Source organism: Pleurodeles waltl, chromosome 3_1 (genome assembly GCF_031143425.1).
Source record: "Pleurodeles waltl isolate 20211129_DDA chromosome 3_1, aPleWal1.hap1.20221129, whole genome shotgun sequence".
Lineage (NCBI taxonomy): Eukaryota > Metazoa > Chordata > Amphibia > Caudata > Salamandridae > Pleurodeles > Pleurodeles waltl.
In genome coordinates this window covers 1,529,310,229-1,529,326,187 of record NC_090440.1, presented here as the reverse complement: position 1 = coordinate 1,529,326,187, position 15,959 = coordinate 1,529,310,229, and the positions used below count along the sequence as shown (strand labels likewise).

The window sequence follows — 15,959 nt, the reverse complement described above, 5'->3', positions numbered from 1 at the left end:
AGAACTGAGACTTGTAAGTGTTTTACTTACCTCCCAATCTAACCTTTACTTACCTCGCTCAGGAACTTTTACAAAGACTGTGCATGACATTGTTTTCATTCAAAGTTCCCAAAGTATCTAAGTGGAGTACCTTACATTTAAAGTATTTGATGTAAATCTTGAACCTGTGGTTCTTAAAATAAACTAAGAAAATATATTTTTCAATATAAAAACCTATTGGCATGGAGTAAGTCTTTGAGTGTGTTTTCATCATTTATTGACTGTGTGTGTCCAACAAATGCTTAACACTACCCTCTGATAAGCCTACTGCTCGACCACACTACCACAAAATAGAGCATTAGAATGATCTACTTTTGCCACTATCTTACCTCTAAGGGGAACCCTTGGACTCTGTGTACACTATTTCTTACTTTGAACTAGTATATACAGAGCCAACTTCCTACAGACACTGTAGGGGCATAGTGCTCATGCAACTATGCCCTCATCTGTGGTATAGTGCACCTTGCCATAGGACTGTAAGGCCTGCTAGAGGGGTGACTTACCTATGCCACAGGCAGTGAGAGGTGGGCATCGCACCCTGAGGGGAGTGCCATGTCGACTTAGTCATTTTATCCTCAACAGCACACACAAGCTGTGAGGCAGTGTGCATGTGCTGAGTGAGGGGTCCCCAGGGTGGCATAATACATGCTGCAGCCCTTGGAGACCTTCCCTGGCCACAGGTCCCTTGTTACCAGGGGTACCATTTACAAGGGACTTATCTGTGTGCCAGGGCTGTGCCAATTGTGGGAACAAAGGTACAGTTTAGGGAAAGAACACTGGTGCTGGGGCCTGGTTAGCAGGATCCCAGCACACTTTCAATCATAACTAGCATCAACAAAAGGCAAAATTGTAGGGGGTAGCCATGCCATAAGAGGCGTTTTCCTACAATCTGCAACTAGATGTCTCTATTAGATCTGAGTTTCGACGGACACAAAGAAAGATTGGACCAAGACGACTGCTGACAGAGAAGCAACGACTGACTTGGTGCCAACCCTGCCAGCTGACCCTGACATTCGTGGAGATACTCGCCCTACTGCTGTGCAGACTCCAAGAGCTGCCAGTAATTCGATAATCACCAGAGAACTCCCATGGAGTAAAGGAACTATTCCCCTGCAGCTGCAGGCAATGAAGAATCAAGGTACAGTTCACCACTTACCAGGACTACTGACGCTGCAGCCACCAAGGAAGAGGTTGCCGTGCTCCCACGGGCCAGATCTGTCCTCCTTCCACGTTTGGAGATGCCAAGACTGACAGGAGCCGCACAGCACCAACACCTGTGGTAAAAGACCCCTTGAAGCAACCAAAGCTTGTGTCCATACTGAACACCAATGCAGAGAAAGACAAACCTGCACGTCAAGGGATTTTATGGACAGTGAGACCCACATCAAGAGTGGCCCAAGTGTCTGGTTTGCCCCTTGTCTGCAGAACCAAGACAAAGATTGAGCCTCTGACCACAATCACCTCAAAGTAACTCTGCACCTGTGCCCCACAGCCAGAGTGTGAGGGAAGTGACGGGGTCCTGAGATCCCTGCAAAGCTGAGCCCACCGTTTGGCTTGGCAAGACAGGGCTCCTAGTTGCTGCCTGCAGCCTCTTTCTACAGGCCCCCTCAAATCATGAGTACCTCCTGCACCGCAACCAAACACCTAAAAGAACCACTGAACCCAAGCCCCACAGTCCGAGGAGAAGTGAACTAATGGTGTCCCTACGTGCCTAAGCATCTCAAGGACTAAGAACCCACCGTGCCCCCACCCGTCGGTTTGACCGTACTGGCCGCCAAGTGCCAGCTTGCAGCGGTGCACCTCTGGTGTCTGGATGCCCCAAGGCTGCCCAAGGTGACCCGTTGGTGCTGCCTTGGACCGTTGCCCCATACTCGCCTTATGCCCAGGAGGAGAGACCAATAAGTCGCTTACAAGTGCATGAGTGCAGTATATGGTTTTCCCCCATAGGATAACATTACTGCTCCAGAAATTGCACTGTGTGAAATTTTGAAACCTATAAAAATTGATAGCTTGAAAGGTACTTTCCTGATTATGATGATCTTGGTGTCTAAATTCATATAAAAACCTGTTATTTTTATAAATTGGTGTTGGATTTTTTATTGAGTGTGTGTCTCGCTTACTTGCTCTGTGTGCACAAAAAATGCTTGACACTATCTTCTGATAAGCCTAACTGCTAGTCCTCACTACCACGAAAGAGAGCTTTAGGGTTATTATTTAACCCCTGTCAGACAATAAGGGTTGCCCACGACTATCTGCATAGTGACCAGGTGATTTCAGCCCAATAGAGCATGTAGTCCAATTTCAAAATCTTAGGGACATGACAGAAAACCATGTATATCAGGACTGACTTGACATGCGGTTGGTAGGTGGGGTGTGTGCCAGTGTGTGAAAAAGAGAGGTGGGTTTAGGATTTACAGGTCAAAGGTGTTGGGGGGGGGGAAGTAGAGAGGATTACTAACTTCAGGATTGGAATCGGCTTTATTGCCCAGGGCCTTCTACATGTGTGAGAGAGAGATAGTAGAAATGTGTTGAGTGGTATCTTGAATGAAAAGTAGGATGCATGTCAGTGACCATGATGGAAGACTTGGGAGTTTGGGGCAGGGTGAAAAGGGATAAAAAATAAAAAAAAGTAAACTTTTGAATGAACTTGCAATAAATATGATTGCATGAAATACTTCTCAACACTGAACGATGTTGCTTGCAAGTGTTTGGGATGGACAAGCAGGGCTATGATGAGGTCTTAGTAGTAAATTAACCTTGTTACAGTGCATTGGTGAGTGCGATTGTGAGAACTGTGCACAAGTGCCTGTATGCTGACAGGGATGTACAAGAATAGGGACGTCAGAGCCACTGGTCTTGCAGGGTCTGGGGGTTGGAAGGGCATTCACATTCATGCTGCTGAAGATGCTTACAATGTTAAGCTTCCTCGCAGAAGCATTAGAACCTAAAGGGCAAAACGCATTTAGACTAACAAATGGGAGAAATGGTTTGCAATAGAGTAAACAATACATATGAGGGCTGTGAGTCAACAGTAGGTGATGATATGCAGGATGGCAGGTGATTTTGGTGCAAAGCATACATAACCAAGCAACGTTCCAATTCTCTATAAAAAAAAAAAAAAAAAAAAAAAAAAAACAGCCAAACAAGTTCGTACCTATTTTTGTGGCACTGTAAATGTTTTCTATCGGAAACACTTCTCCTAATCCATAGAGTAAAACTTTAGCCAATGCTGGCACAAGTTGTGTTGTTGTGACCAAGACGTTTACACAGTTTTTCCTACAAATGAAAGAAGACATTTTTTACATTAGATCAAGAGTAATGCATCAATGTTCATTTAAGATGATTCTTGCTGAAAAGTGAATATTCTGTTTACTCGCAGTTAATAAGTGCCCTGCTTTTCCACATTTGGTTACTTACAAAATTATATATGTTCAAATTCATTAAAGCAAGCACCTTATTGCCTAAATCACCCAATGTGGTTCCTTTCCCCTAGGCTTTTCCTTCTTTGAAGTCCCAGTAGGGAAGATACTGAAGAGATTTGCCATCTTCTGTGCTGCTCACTAAAACATTTTATACTGCCACCACCACACTATGGGTAGTTAAAAGAAGGTAAGACTTAAAAAGTAAACAAAAACAAGGATCCATGGTGTCTTGGGGTCTATTAATAATAGAATATAGGAGTGTCAGTAGCAGAGGATCGGAGGCACTTAGTCTAACCTATCATATTTTGCATCCCAAAGTACATATGGTTTAGATAACCTTGAACTCTACAACTCCCTTCAATTTAATGCTAGTGGTTTCTAAAGTGTCGACATCAGATTTACTGATTATACTGGAGAAAACTGCATATGGAAGGTACATTGTCTCAAAGGTTTAAAAGTGTCTTTCTTCTCAATCTTGTAAAGCAGCGGTTCTTAACTGCTTAGAAAATTAAGTAATATTGACAGATCATTAAAGGTGTAAAATTAGAAATTTTAAAACGTTCTGTAAATAAGGGAGTTGAAATTTAAGGGTAAAATGGTATCCTCATATTTATTTGCTGGAGCAGTGCAAAGGCATCAAACAAAATATAATATGGACGACGGGTGGCCTCAATTCAATATAGAAAAGCACCAACCTTTGCAATAAAATGATTATTTTATTATTAATATTTGTTTGTGAACTAAAGAACAAGTTACTTAACTCTGCTAACGACTTATCTGGTAGAGACTATCTAGCTGCACATTCCTTACCTTAGAATACTTCCCACCATCAGACTGGATCTGGAAAATCTTGAACAGTAACCCTGTGTCCTGGTAAGTGGCGAACAGCTCTGCATCATTCGCATTGGATATGACGAGCACAGTTCCTATATAGGCAGCACCGAGCGCGCGGACTTCAGTTCATTATTTTTTCCAGGCCAGTAGCACAGAGCCACGGCAGAAGGTTGATGACCATGGTGCACATTCTAGGGACCTATAAGGACTTTTTTAGATGGAGAAGTTCAGTTCACAGAACGGGGAGGATGAAAGGGTCTGGTAAAGAATCTGCGGCTGGATAGTCTCTTCCAGAAAACACATTACTGAAGTTAAGTATCTCATTCATCTGATAGAGACTTTTAGCCACAGATTACTTACTTTAGAATAGATAACTAAGCAATAACTCCCTGGCGGGGTCTCTGCAAACTGACTCAGATCAAAAAGTCCTGGAGGAAGTAATGGGCACAATTCCTGTCACAATGGACCTTACTAATGAGGCAGTAGTGATTTCTAAATCTTTTGAAAACGTGTCAAAGATGCCCACATAGCAGCCTGACAGATATCCAGAACAGTCACTCTGTGAGCTAACACAGTAGATGCAGCCTTAGTTTAGGTGGAATGAGCACGCAAGCCCTTCGGGAATCGCTTCCCGGGCAATGTGTAGCAGATCTTCATGCAGAGCACTATCTGGAGATGGTCTGTTTCTGCACTGCATTTCCATTCTTCAATCCAGTGACCCCTATAAAGAGTTGATAGTCTACCCGATGTTCCTTTGTACAGATTAAATAAAGGAGACGGACCTCTAGGGGTCCATGTGGTGGTTTTATTCCTCCTTTTAGGAACGAGGTGGATCAAAGAATGACGGCAGTGTTTTTTTCCAGACATGAAAGGGTGTCAACCTTCGGCAGAAACGAGGCACAGGTTCGGAAAAACAGTTTGCATTGAAAGAAGCTGGTATATGGAGGTTGGACAGGAAGACTGCAGTTTGCGGATTGCCACTAGGAAGACTATTGTCAAAGGGAGAACACATCAAAAAATGCAGTACCAAATTAAGGTCCCATTGGGACATAATGAAAGGAGTGGGAGGAAACATATGTTGAAGAACTTTTGGAAAACGGGTGACAACGGCTGACAAACACAGAGGGTTGATCCAGCAACCACAAAAATCGCAATATGTTCAACACATACCCTTTAACTGTTTCAACAAGGTCTTGCAAGGACAAAACAAACACCAACACTTTAAACAGGGGTTCAGACAGTGGGTCAATGTCTTTCTCAGCACACAAGCTACAAACTGGTCCCAACGGCACACATACAATTTTTGATGATAGACGCCTGGCTGCCAAGAATACATCATATACCTCTGGAGGAAAGTTGAACACCCTCATCTGTTGCTGCTCGATCTCCACGCATGTAGGTGGTGTGTGCGCAGGCTCAGGTGCCGGACCCTGCCTTGTTGCTGCAATAGCAGAACCTCCCGAAGGGGCAGTCTAATTAGAGGACAGATGCACGCGTTCAGGATATACTCTTCTTGCCCCATCTGGAGCCAGCAGAGTTACTTGGGTCTGGTTTGTTCTGTTCGTAATGGAAACTGGAGAAAGAAGCGGTATCGGCACAAAGGCATATAGGACTCCCGTATTCCAGTCATCGGAATGGGTCTCCAAGGCAGAGCCACTTTGGAAAATCCAGTGTGTAGAAGTGCTGACATTTCGCATTCTTGGCAGTGGCTCATACATCCATCCAAGGTTCTCCCCAGTCCTAGAAGAGACCTTAAGCTACCTCCTGGTGCTGCCAGCATTCATAGTTTGCATGGCACGGACGGCTGAGTTTGTCCACACTGGTGTTTAGAGATTGCAATAAGTGCTGCATGACATTTTATTTTAACTACCTCAAAGTAGAGGACTGCTTTTCCGAAAATAAAAGACAGCCTGAGTAGAACAATAGGGAAGCATAATACCCTGAAACCTTTACATTGTGTTGGTAGTGACGAGCCATGTAGAATGATGTATTTTGTCATGTGATTCAATGTTGCGAAAAATAGAGATGATAACAGGTTGGAGAACGGGCAACTGAAATGAAAGAAAAATATTGTAATAAATGCGGAGTAAAGAAATTTGTTTGGTTTCTGGTGAACAATAAGTGTCACCATGTAAATAAATGATGTTTATTTATCCCTACTATGTACGTGATATGATGAAGCAGAGCAGGAAAGCATATGTCTGAACCCGATGGCAGAAGAAAAAAAAATCTAATAATGAAATTAATGGCGAAGTGCATTACCAGCAAGAGGACACTACCTAGTGACTCGAAAGATTTTCTTCAAAGAACAACAACTTGCACACATCTGAGCCCAAAACTGGATGGCAGAATTACGCTAAGCATGCGCATCTACAGCCAAATAGGCCTTGAACAATTCTCTTTCCTAAGGTATCCAGCCTCTTGGGCTCCTTATCCAGTGGAGTGGAAGGGAAAGCACCAAGATTCACCTTGGAGGTTGAGTTCTGCCCCACTAGGCACTCAAGGGTGGGTTGCTGGGTGAAGAAAGCTAGGTTCCTATAGGAGTGGGGCAGAGGTGACGTAAAATCATCCTGTGCATAGGAGTGGCATGGCCCCGAGCAGGACATCTGATAGGGTTTCACAGAAGGGCAACCGGGATTTAATGTTGGACATTCCTGGCTGAAGCACCTCCATCAAGACATTCGGCTTGACCTCAAATGAAGGTAGTGCAAGATTGAGGACCTAAGCTACCCACCACACCACTTTAGCAATTGAAACCCCTTCCTCCATAAGCATACTAGAAGGAGAGACCAGTCCAGTGTCTGGTGAGGTGTCCAGACCACTGGTATCAGCCAGATCCTCATACCAGTTATTTTCATCCAAGGGTTCTTCAAGGGGACCAGTGTAGTTATAGGGGTCATCATATCCACCCCAATCATAATTCCCACAGGGCGTACCGAAGAAAGGAGGCACCGTCTCCGACCTACACCATCTGGTTACAGCCGGTGTAGACACCAAGTATAGGCGATCTGGCTCCATATAGGAGTTAGGAATGATTATGGGGGTGGCACGGCCAAGGGGCGTCTATGGCACCTAGAACAGCAGCATGGGACCGGACCCCGGCGAAGGTCATACTTTTATGACCTGAGTTGGTACGGATGCAGAGGGTCTGACTGAGCCAAGGGCAGACCAGATGGTGGATACTCAGTTGGGCACCTCCCAAACCTGTGGGGCTCAAAGGACACTAAAATATGAAGTTTATGCCCTCATAAAACTGAATTAGGTATGGATCACCCTGGCTCCAGGGAATTGTGGTAGGGGCAGAGCAGAACCAAACGCAAGCTCTGCCATGGAGTGCAGGAGTAGTGCCTAGACTTACATCATTCCTGCAATTTATCCCCTGACTTGGATCGACATGGTGAAGTCGAAGTGTGCTTTGACTTCTTAGGCTTAATAGGCTATTTTGACTGCAACAACGACCAAGGGGATTGACTCTGAGAGCAGGCCTAGGATCTTCCACATGATCAGAAACTGGAGAGGTGCTGTTTCGTCTGATATTGAGCCGCCACAAGCTTCATCACCCACTCTCGAAACACTTTAGGATTAATGGTGTGGCAGAAGGGGCAGGCATTGGAGTCACAGTCTGGCTCTAGGCTCACAAACCAGGTGGATAGACAGGCAATTGAGTGTGGCAGACTCTATCTGGTTCAAAACCCACATTTAGTTTAGGGGGACATCCCTAAGCACGTTGGGAGGAAAAATGCTCTGAAAAAGTAGACATTATGTCAAAAGAGGTAAAAAAAAAAAAAATGACCGGGTAGCTCTTCTGAACTCATGCTGTTGGCACAGAAAGAAAGGCACTGAAGAAGTCAACGCACTAGGGTGGCACCTATAAATGCTCCACACACACACACACACACCTCTTATCCAGCACCTATGATATAGGGCAACAATGAATTTTATATATTTGATTGTGAAGTACAAAAAAATTATCAACATATTTTTGGTGTATACTAGTTTTTGTTTCTTATGTATTATTTTGAGGACCAACTCAGTGGAGGTCTCTGGATTCCAGCAATGATTCAGTGGGGGTTCACAGAAGGCAAAAGGTTAAGAACCACTTTTTAAAGGTAAGGAACCTGTGGCTAGAAGTCTCTCTTTAGATTAAAACATGTTATTTGTTTATTTGATGATTGCTTGTGTCTGTATTGTATGTAGTGTTTTGAGGCTCACATTATCACAATTGCTTAGGAGGGAGTCACTGGCTTCCAGTATGGACTTCATGTGGGTCCCTGGATTTCAATAAATGATTAAGGGGGGGTCCCCAAATACCAGTAATGAAGAAATGGGGGTACACAGAAGTCAAAATGTTAAGAACCACTGCTCTAAACAATGTGAAAACCCAAATCAAATGGAAAGATAAGGCTACACTGAAAGTCAGTCAGTTTTCTCTCTAGCCAAGATAAATGGCAATACATGTTATCTTCATTTACCTCCTAAACAGCCCAACTATGGGACAAATAGTTTTCTGTATGATTCATCAGTCATGTGGGACCCTCACTAAACTGAACAAACCCAGAATGCTCCCAAACGATATATGGAGGTATTGAAAGTGTTCTGGTAGGTATTTCTTGCACATTACAAATGAATGTTAATATCTACATTATTTGTGATTTGAGATAATTAAAGTTACTGAAGAAGTGAACATATCTCGCTTCACTCTTTTAATAAGCTGAGGTACCAGTCATAGAAGCCCTCCAGATTTGAGCAGCACAGACTATTTCTGATGCCAATGCACAGGGCTGAATGACCCCAAAGTGAGACATACTAAGACCTTCTGAAGCAATAACCCCCTGTACCCATGCAGGACCAAATTGGACAGGTGATATGGAAGAATAAGAGCTGAGTGTGTTGGTTTGAGACTCAATAATATAGGAGGATGCAGCTGTGAAATACAGATACAGGAATGAATAGGAGTTCATTCTGGACAATGTTCATGACATTGCTTCAAAATGTACACTAGAGATAGAAAGGGTTTTGGCATGCGGGACCCTTATGCTTTAGATGAGGCTAAGAAGCAGAGTTGTTTAAGACAGAGCAATATGGTTAATCTGAAGGCCTGTCAGGTTCCTGGCATCCAGGATTCACAGGGAGTTGAAAAATGAAAGTAGGGAAAGTCCATTGCTTGCTTCAAAATGTAAACCATCAAGATTTAGAAAGGCCCAACTGGTGCTAGTATGACCATCTGGGACTTGAATCTCTCTATGGTGAGAATAATACTTGGAAGAAGAAAAGAGGTAAAAGGGTATTGGACTGCAAGTTCAACCAGTTGGGAGAGACCACTGTTAAGGCCAAATTATGGGCGGCTGATTTTCTCACTCAAGATCTCTTCTGATAATCTGGCCTCCTTTAGGAAAACATAAATTTCTGTCTCCAGTCTAGCCTTGGGCTGCTGAGCATGGAAGGTCATGACTGGCTGGTGTTTTTGTGTCACTCTTCAACACAAGTTGATGAAGGCCTATGAGTTTTCTTTTAAGGCACAGGGTGAAGGCCATCCTCAGGTCATCCACAAAAAGCTTTAGTGATGAGGAAGGAAAATGTTACTTACCAAGTAAGCATCTCTTTGTGGCATGTAATATTGCAGATTCACATGCCCTGCTTACTTCTGCCATCTAGTGTTGGGTCCAGAAGGTTGCAGGTTGCTTTTGTCCAAAAGGTATTTCGAGTCACGAGGTACAGTGACTCTTCCTCTTGCTGGTAATGCGCATGGGCATCAACTCCATATTCAGATTTTTTTTCCCACAGGAGGTGTAGGAATGGAGTAAAGTTTAATATAAAGTGAATGAAAAAGCCCATGCCTGTTAATGTGTATCAAAGACTACCACAACCATAGGTGACCAGGGAGGTGGGTGGGCGTGCGTATGTCAATCTTCAACACTACATGCCACAAACTTATGCTAACTGGGTAAGTAACATTTTCTGTTTGATGGCATGTGTGGCTGTAGATACACATGCTCTGCATAAACTGTAAAGCAGTATCTCCCTGGAAGCTGTGGCTAACCTGTCAGTGCTGTAGTATTACGAAAGAGTATGTAGCCCTGCTTGGCCTACATTACCTTGTTGCATGCAAAGACATCCACACAGTAATTTTTAGTGAAAGTGTGTGATGCAGACCATGTTGCTGCTTTGCATGTCAACTATGGGGATGTTACCTAAAAAAGCCATATATGCACCTTTTTTACAAGTTAAGTTTGCTCTAGGTGGAATAGGTAGTGGCCTTTTAGCTTTTGCACAGCAAGTTTGGATGCATTTGACGATCCATCTAGCTATCGTAGATTTAGTAACAAGGTTACCTTAATGTGGTGGGTACAAAAAGTTGTTTGGACTAAAGTTTTGGACCTATCAATATAGAACATTAGAGTTCTTAACATGTTTGCAGAGCTCTTTCAGCAACTGAGTCTGAATGAGGAAAGAAAACTGGCCATTCAATCTTTGATTAATATGAGATACTAAAATTTTGGGTTAGTTCAAAGAACCACCCTATCCTTATGTATTTGGGAAAAAGAATCTTGTTAAGTTAATGCCTGGAGCTTAGAACCAAGTACTGAGGTGGAAGGCTTGTGTTTTGGCTTTGGTGCCGAGCCTGAAGGCGGGGCATTCAATAGTTTTTCAATGTCTGCTATAGTCGGAGAGCAGTGGCGGCTCAGCCTTTGCTTCCATAGTTGTGGGTTTTTTGGTAGAAGCAGGGGGAGGCTTACTTATTGTTGGTTGACCCGCAGGAATTTCCTGCATCTTCAGTGTGATGTCGGCATCTGAGTACAAGTCCTGGATGGAAACCTCTTCCTCTGCAGCTGAAGCCTACTGGAGCTCCTGCCCTCGTTAGGTGTCTGACATGGTGTCCTGGATGCCTAAGATTTCAGGTGTCTCCTCAAAACTGTCACTGAATCTCTCGGCAATGAGCTCTCCGATTGCGCAGTCTTTTTTTGACCAGAAGCACCGGCAAGCGCCAGTCTTCTTCTCGATGCTCAGGCAATAGATAAAGGTTGCAAACCATGGAGATTGGTCCTCGGAAATTTTGAGTGGCACTTCGGGCAGAAATGGAAGGATGTCTGTGCATCAGGATTGAATTTTCAGATGTGTGGAAAGGAGAAAATGGTGACCTAAAGGGTGCAGCCCTGAAGGCCTTGATCGAGACAAGTCACTCATGATAGAGTTTTCTTCGGTCCCGGATTACAAGAGAAAAGAAGTACCACATTTGATAACAAAACCATTGGATCGAAAGTTTTCCCGAACTGAAAAAAGGCCTAACATGGGTTCGAACCATAGTACACTGAAAACACAACCAGACCAGACGATCTGAAGATGGAGTCGATCCCAAGTGCATTACCAGCAGGAAGAGGAGTCCCTATGCCTCATGACTCTTCGAACAAAAACAACTTGCAACCTTCCAGACCCAACACTAGATGGCAGAAATGCAGAGCATGTGTATCTACAGCCACACATGCCATCAAATATTTCATTATTTAAGACAAGGAGGCACGTATTGTATTGGTGTTTCTCTTGGTGCAAGATCCACATTATTCAGATGCATTGAATTTCGAAGGACAAATCTTTGGGTGCAGCACACAAAGTCACAATACATCAGATAGGGCCTCAGATGAGATCTCAGACTGTATCTCATCTGCCTTGAAAGATTAACTGTGAATGTTAGGGAATGGGACTGTAGACCCCCATGTCTGCTGGTGGTTCTTAGAGTTAGGGTAACATGGCCTCTCACAACAGGGGTAAAGGCAGAAGGGGAAAGTTGCTCGAGCTTGTTCATACAAAGAGAGGTGAATTCCAGAACTGAGGTAAATTTGCTAAACTTGAGGAAAGCCAGCTTGGTTTCTTGGACTGAGTGAACCCCTGGGAACATAGAACAGTTCTGAAGCAAGATATGTTCCAGGTGACAATGTCCTCATCTCTTCAGGTTATCACAAGAATTACTTTGATGTAAGTCATAGTCTAGGGCAGAGGGCCAAATTAGAGTTAGGCATCCCCAGTGTTTGTCTTGAACTTGCACTTAACCTCCAAAGTTGAATGCCAGAGTGTAGGAACGCACCCTTTTTGACATGGTTAGCCCCCAGTTTTGACTTGTTTCTGATGTGGCTTTGACTGTTAGTGCACTGGGTCCCAGATAATCAGGTTCCCAGTGCCAAATTTCTTTCCCCAAAACTGCACAGTTGTTTTGCACAATTGGCAAAGTCATCAATTACCAGTGTAAGTCCCTAGTAAATGGAACCGCTGGTACCTAAGGCCTGGGGTACTAAGGAAAGTTTCTGAGGGCTGCAGCACCAACTGTGCCACCATCAAGACCACTCACCAAACTCACAGCTCAGGCTGCATGTTTTTATGCAGGCTAAATTGGAAACACGACCTGTCACCCCCCCCCCTGTTTGCCAGGTCCTCTGTCACTGCATGTGCCTGGTGTAAGTCCCGGCTAAGGCAGGGTACATCCAGGCACATGGGAGGGTATATATGCATGAGCAAATATGCCCCTGCTACGTCTGTCGATTCTGAGACATAGTAAGCGCACAGGAAAGCCATTTTAAATGCATGTGCGGCACACTGGTCATTACGGTTTTCCCAGCTATATGATGGCTGCTCTGAAACCTGAGATGTTCAGTATCAAACATCTCAATAATAAACCGTTGTTGACCCCGCCGATGGATTTATGAAAAAATGCACACAGAGGGCACCTCAGAAGTGCCCCCTGAAAACCTACCAACTACTAGCGAGTTGACTGACTGGTACTGACCAATTCATCCACTACAGGTGCGTTTCTGTCCCCCCCACCCCCAAAGTGTGAGAGCCAGCATTCTTGAGGACCTGAGACAAAAGCCTGCACTGGACAGAGGTGTGAAGGCCTCTCCCAGGTAGGATGGACATACATTCCAGAGTGGGGAGCTTCTAAGGCTTTGCCACAGTTTGTAATGCAACCCAGGTCTGTCCAGATGGCAGAGATGACTATTCTCACTTGCCCCCCCCACCCCCCACCTCCCTCCCCAATCTCCCTCATTCTGATCCCGCTTTTGGCAGTAGCACAGAAGGGAAAGTTAGTTAAATTAGTAGAAATGCCCACTTCGTGCCAGTCCCAACCATAGGTTGGATGATCTGAAGTGAAAACTACTTTTCAAATTCCTCAATCTTGTTTTGAAGGAATTAGGCCACCAGGGTTATGGTTATGCCCACTTCCTAGTGGAACTGATCATAAGAAGGGTGTAGTCCCCCTAAAGGGCATACCATGTAAAGCCCCTAAATTGAGTATTTAGGTGGCACTCCTAAACCCTAGAACTCCGATTTCAACAACCTAAGAAGAATCGGACAAAGAAGAGTTGCACCTGCAGAAGAGGAAAAGAAGCAGCTGACCTGGAACCAGGCCCTTCAGCCTGCCTGCTAATCTCAAAGGATCCTGCACAAGAAGCCAACTCGTCTAGCCTTCAATAAAGTCTCAAGTCTCCTGTGGGCAGCGGACTTGCCCCCCAAGACAAAAACTCAAAGAAAAGACTCTGCAGCTGCTGGACCGAAGAAACCAGAAGTGACCATTGCACTCGACGTCCTCTACCTGACGTGAAGCCAACCGATGGTGCCAACACAAGCGCCCAGAAATCAAAACCAGTGTGGTCTCACCCAGGCTTGTAGAGAGAGAACATCTGACAGCTCCGGCAACCACTGCACCTCTAACCCCAGCTGAGGTGGTTGACCGGTGCCAACGTTGCCTCCCTGCACCTGAGAGCGCAAGTCCATCCTGGGTACACCCCTGCCAGACTTCCCCAGGGCACATGCAGCCTCAACACAGGACCTGCTGACTGAGTGCTTTTGGACGTGAAAACCAGACGCCTAAAGACACTCCTGCATCTGTTGTCCTGGGCACAGGAGAAGAGGACCAAAGGCACATCTATGTTCCGGAGCCCCCCAAATTTACTACCTACCCGTTTGTTGTCCCCGACTGGCTTCTCAGCCAGAGACTGCAGCCTGTTTGTCACGGGGTCAAACTCCCATAGGAATCCATTGGGCACATGGCGCCTTACTGCACCTTTACACCCGGCCGATCCAGTGCTGCCCAGTGTGACCTGTTGGTGTGGTTCTGTTCAGTGCCTTGTACTTACCCTAACTCTTTGAGATTTGGCGTTGTTGTTTGCTGAACATTGTTTTTTCACCATAGGATAACATTGAGAGAACTTTGAAAATTGCGCTGTGTCCATTTTTGAAAAAGCTAAGTATTTATGTTTTAAAGTCTACTTACCTGATTACAAAGTTCTTGGGTTTGAAACATAATAAAACGAATTGTAATTTTTCTATATTGGGCTCAGATTTATCCTTTGAGAGTGTGTCATTTATTGCCTCCGTGAGTACAACAAATGCTTACCATTACTCTCTGATAAGCCTATCTGCTTGCCCGAAATACCACAAAATAGAATATTAGTCCTATCTACATTTGCCTCTGCAATACCAATACCAAGTGGGGCTCCAGTGGACTCTGCACTTCAATAGTGCCTTCATTTTAAGGCACTATTTAGAGAGCCAGCTTCCTACTCAGAGGTGTGGACATGACATCAGGTGCTAGTGTGTTCACTGTTGGTGTGAAAGAGTAGCCTTATATTCCAGAGGAGCAGGAATCCAGGTAGGGTGATGTGTTATGTAGTTGAAAGGGTAGCGGCGGTGAAGTGGGAAGTGTATCTGTACTCCCTCATAAAGAGTACAGTGCCCATTTGAAGGTGTGTCCAAAAGAAAGGCAGGGTGACAATTTTTGTGCGGGGTATGCATGAGCATTTCAACTTCACCACTGGCTTGGTGCCATTAAAGAGTGACCTGATTTGTTGGATTTTGAGTGATTTGACAGTTTGTTAATTCTTGGTGCTAGAACTGGAGCCTGATGTTGGGTGTGTAGTTCTTGCAACAGTCCATGAGTAGGAAGCATGTTCTCCAGTTTTGGAATACCTTCCTTCACAGAGGTGGCTGACATCATGTCCAAGTCAGGATATTCAAAGTAGTCATTGATAAAAAAGGAAATGTCTCCCATCTGGAACAACCAAAGTAAGCACTGGTACTACCCACAGATGAGAGAGGGAATTACTCCAACGACGGGACAGCTGGAGCCTTTGGCTCAGCAGCTCGGCAAACCACATACCCTCACCATCGCTACAGCCATGCCATCGAGTTGTGGAATTGGTGCTTTGGGCTTATCACTCCCTACTGATCTGCATGACCTAGCTGGAGGACTCTGTTGATTAAGGGTATACGGAGGACAAGCTATTTGCCCTTCTGAAGTACCGAATTATGAGTAACTAAGAGTTTGTTAAATACATGATGTGATAATATGGTGAGATTGGGCAGTGCGGCGTAGTTAGTCAATGATGTCAGTTTTCCAGAAAACATGAGAGTAGCTTTGACTGCAAGTTGAAGGCAGTATGAATGGGTAGTTGAATGGAAGTCAGACAGTTACACCAGGAGTGGTCACAGCCCAACCACCAATAAAATTATGCATTCTTCTGTTTCTTCACTAATCCCAGCCTCTGTCAGTGAAAAGCCAAAAGGTAGAAAGACAGTCTGCTGGGTTGCAACATCCTGGATTGTAAGTAATGGTAATACTCCTGGGGCTGTAGAACTCAATTATCAGTCAGTGGTGGATGTTTAGGTGATGAC

At 44.6% G+C, this 15,959-nt stretch overlaps 1 protein-coding gene across 7 annotated transcripts in view; it reads right to left on the bottom strand.

Moving 5' to 3' along the window:
• The window catches only part of EYA3 (EYA transcriptional coactivator and phosphatase 3), a 900,226-nt gene that overhangs the window by 82,246 nt on the left and 802,021 nt on the right, over window positions 1–15,959 (bottom strand). For all 7 annotated transcript variants that reach the window (XM_069225116.1, XM_069225117.1, XM_069225118.1 and 4 more), the window contains one exon: window positions 3,194–3,315. In XM_069225116.1, coding sequence (XP_069081217.1) covers window positions 3,194–3,315 — 122 coding nt within the window. The remainder of the gene's footprint in view (window positions 1–3,193; window positions 3,316–15,959) is intronic.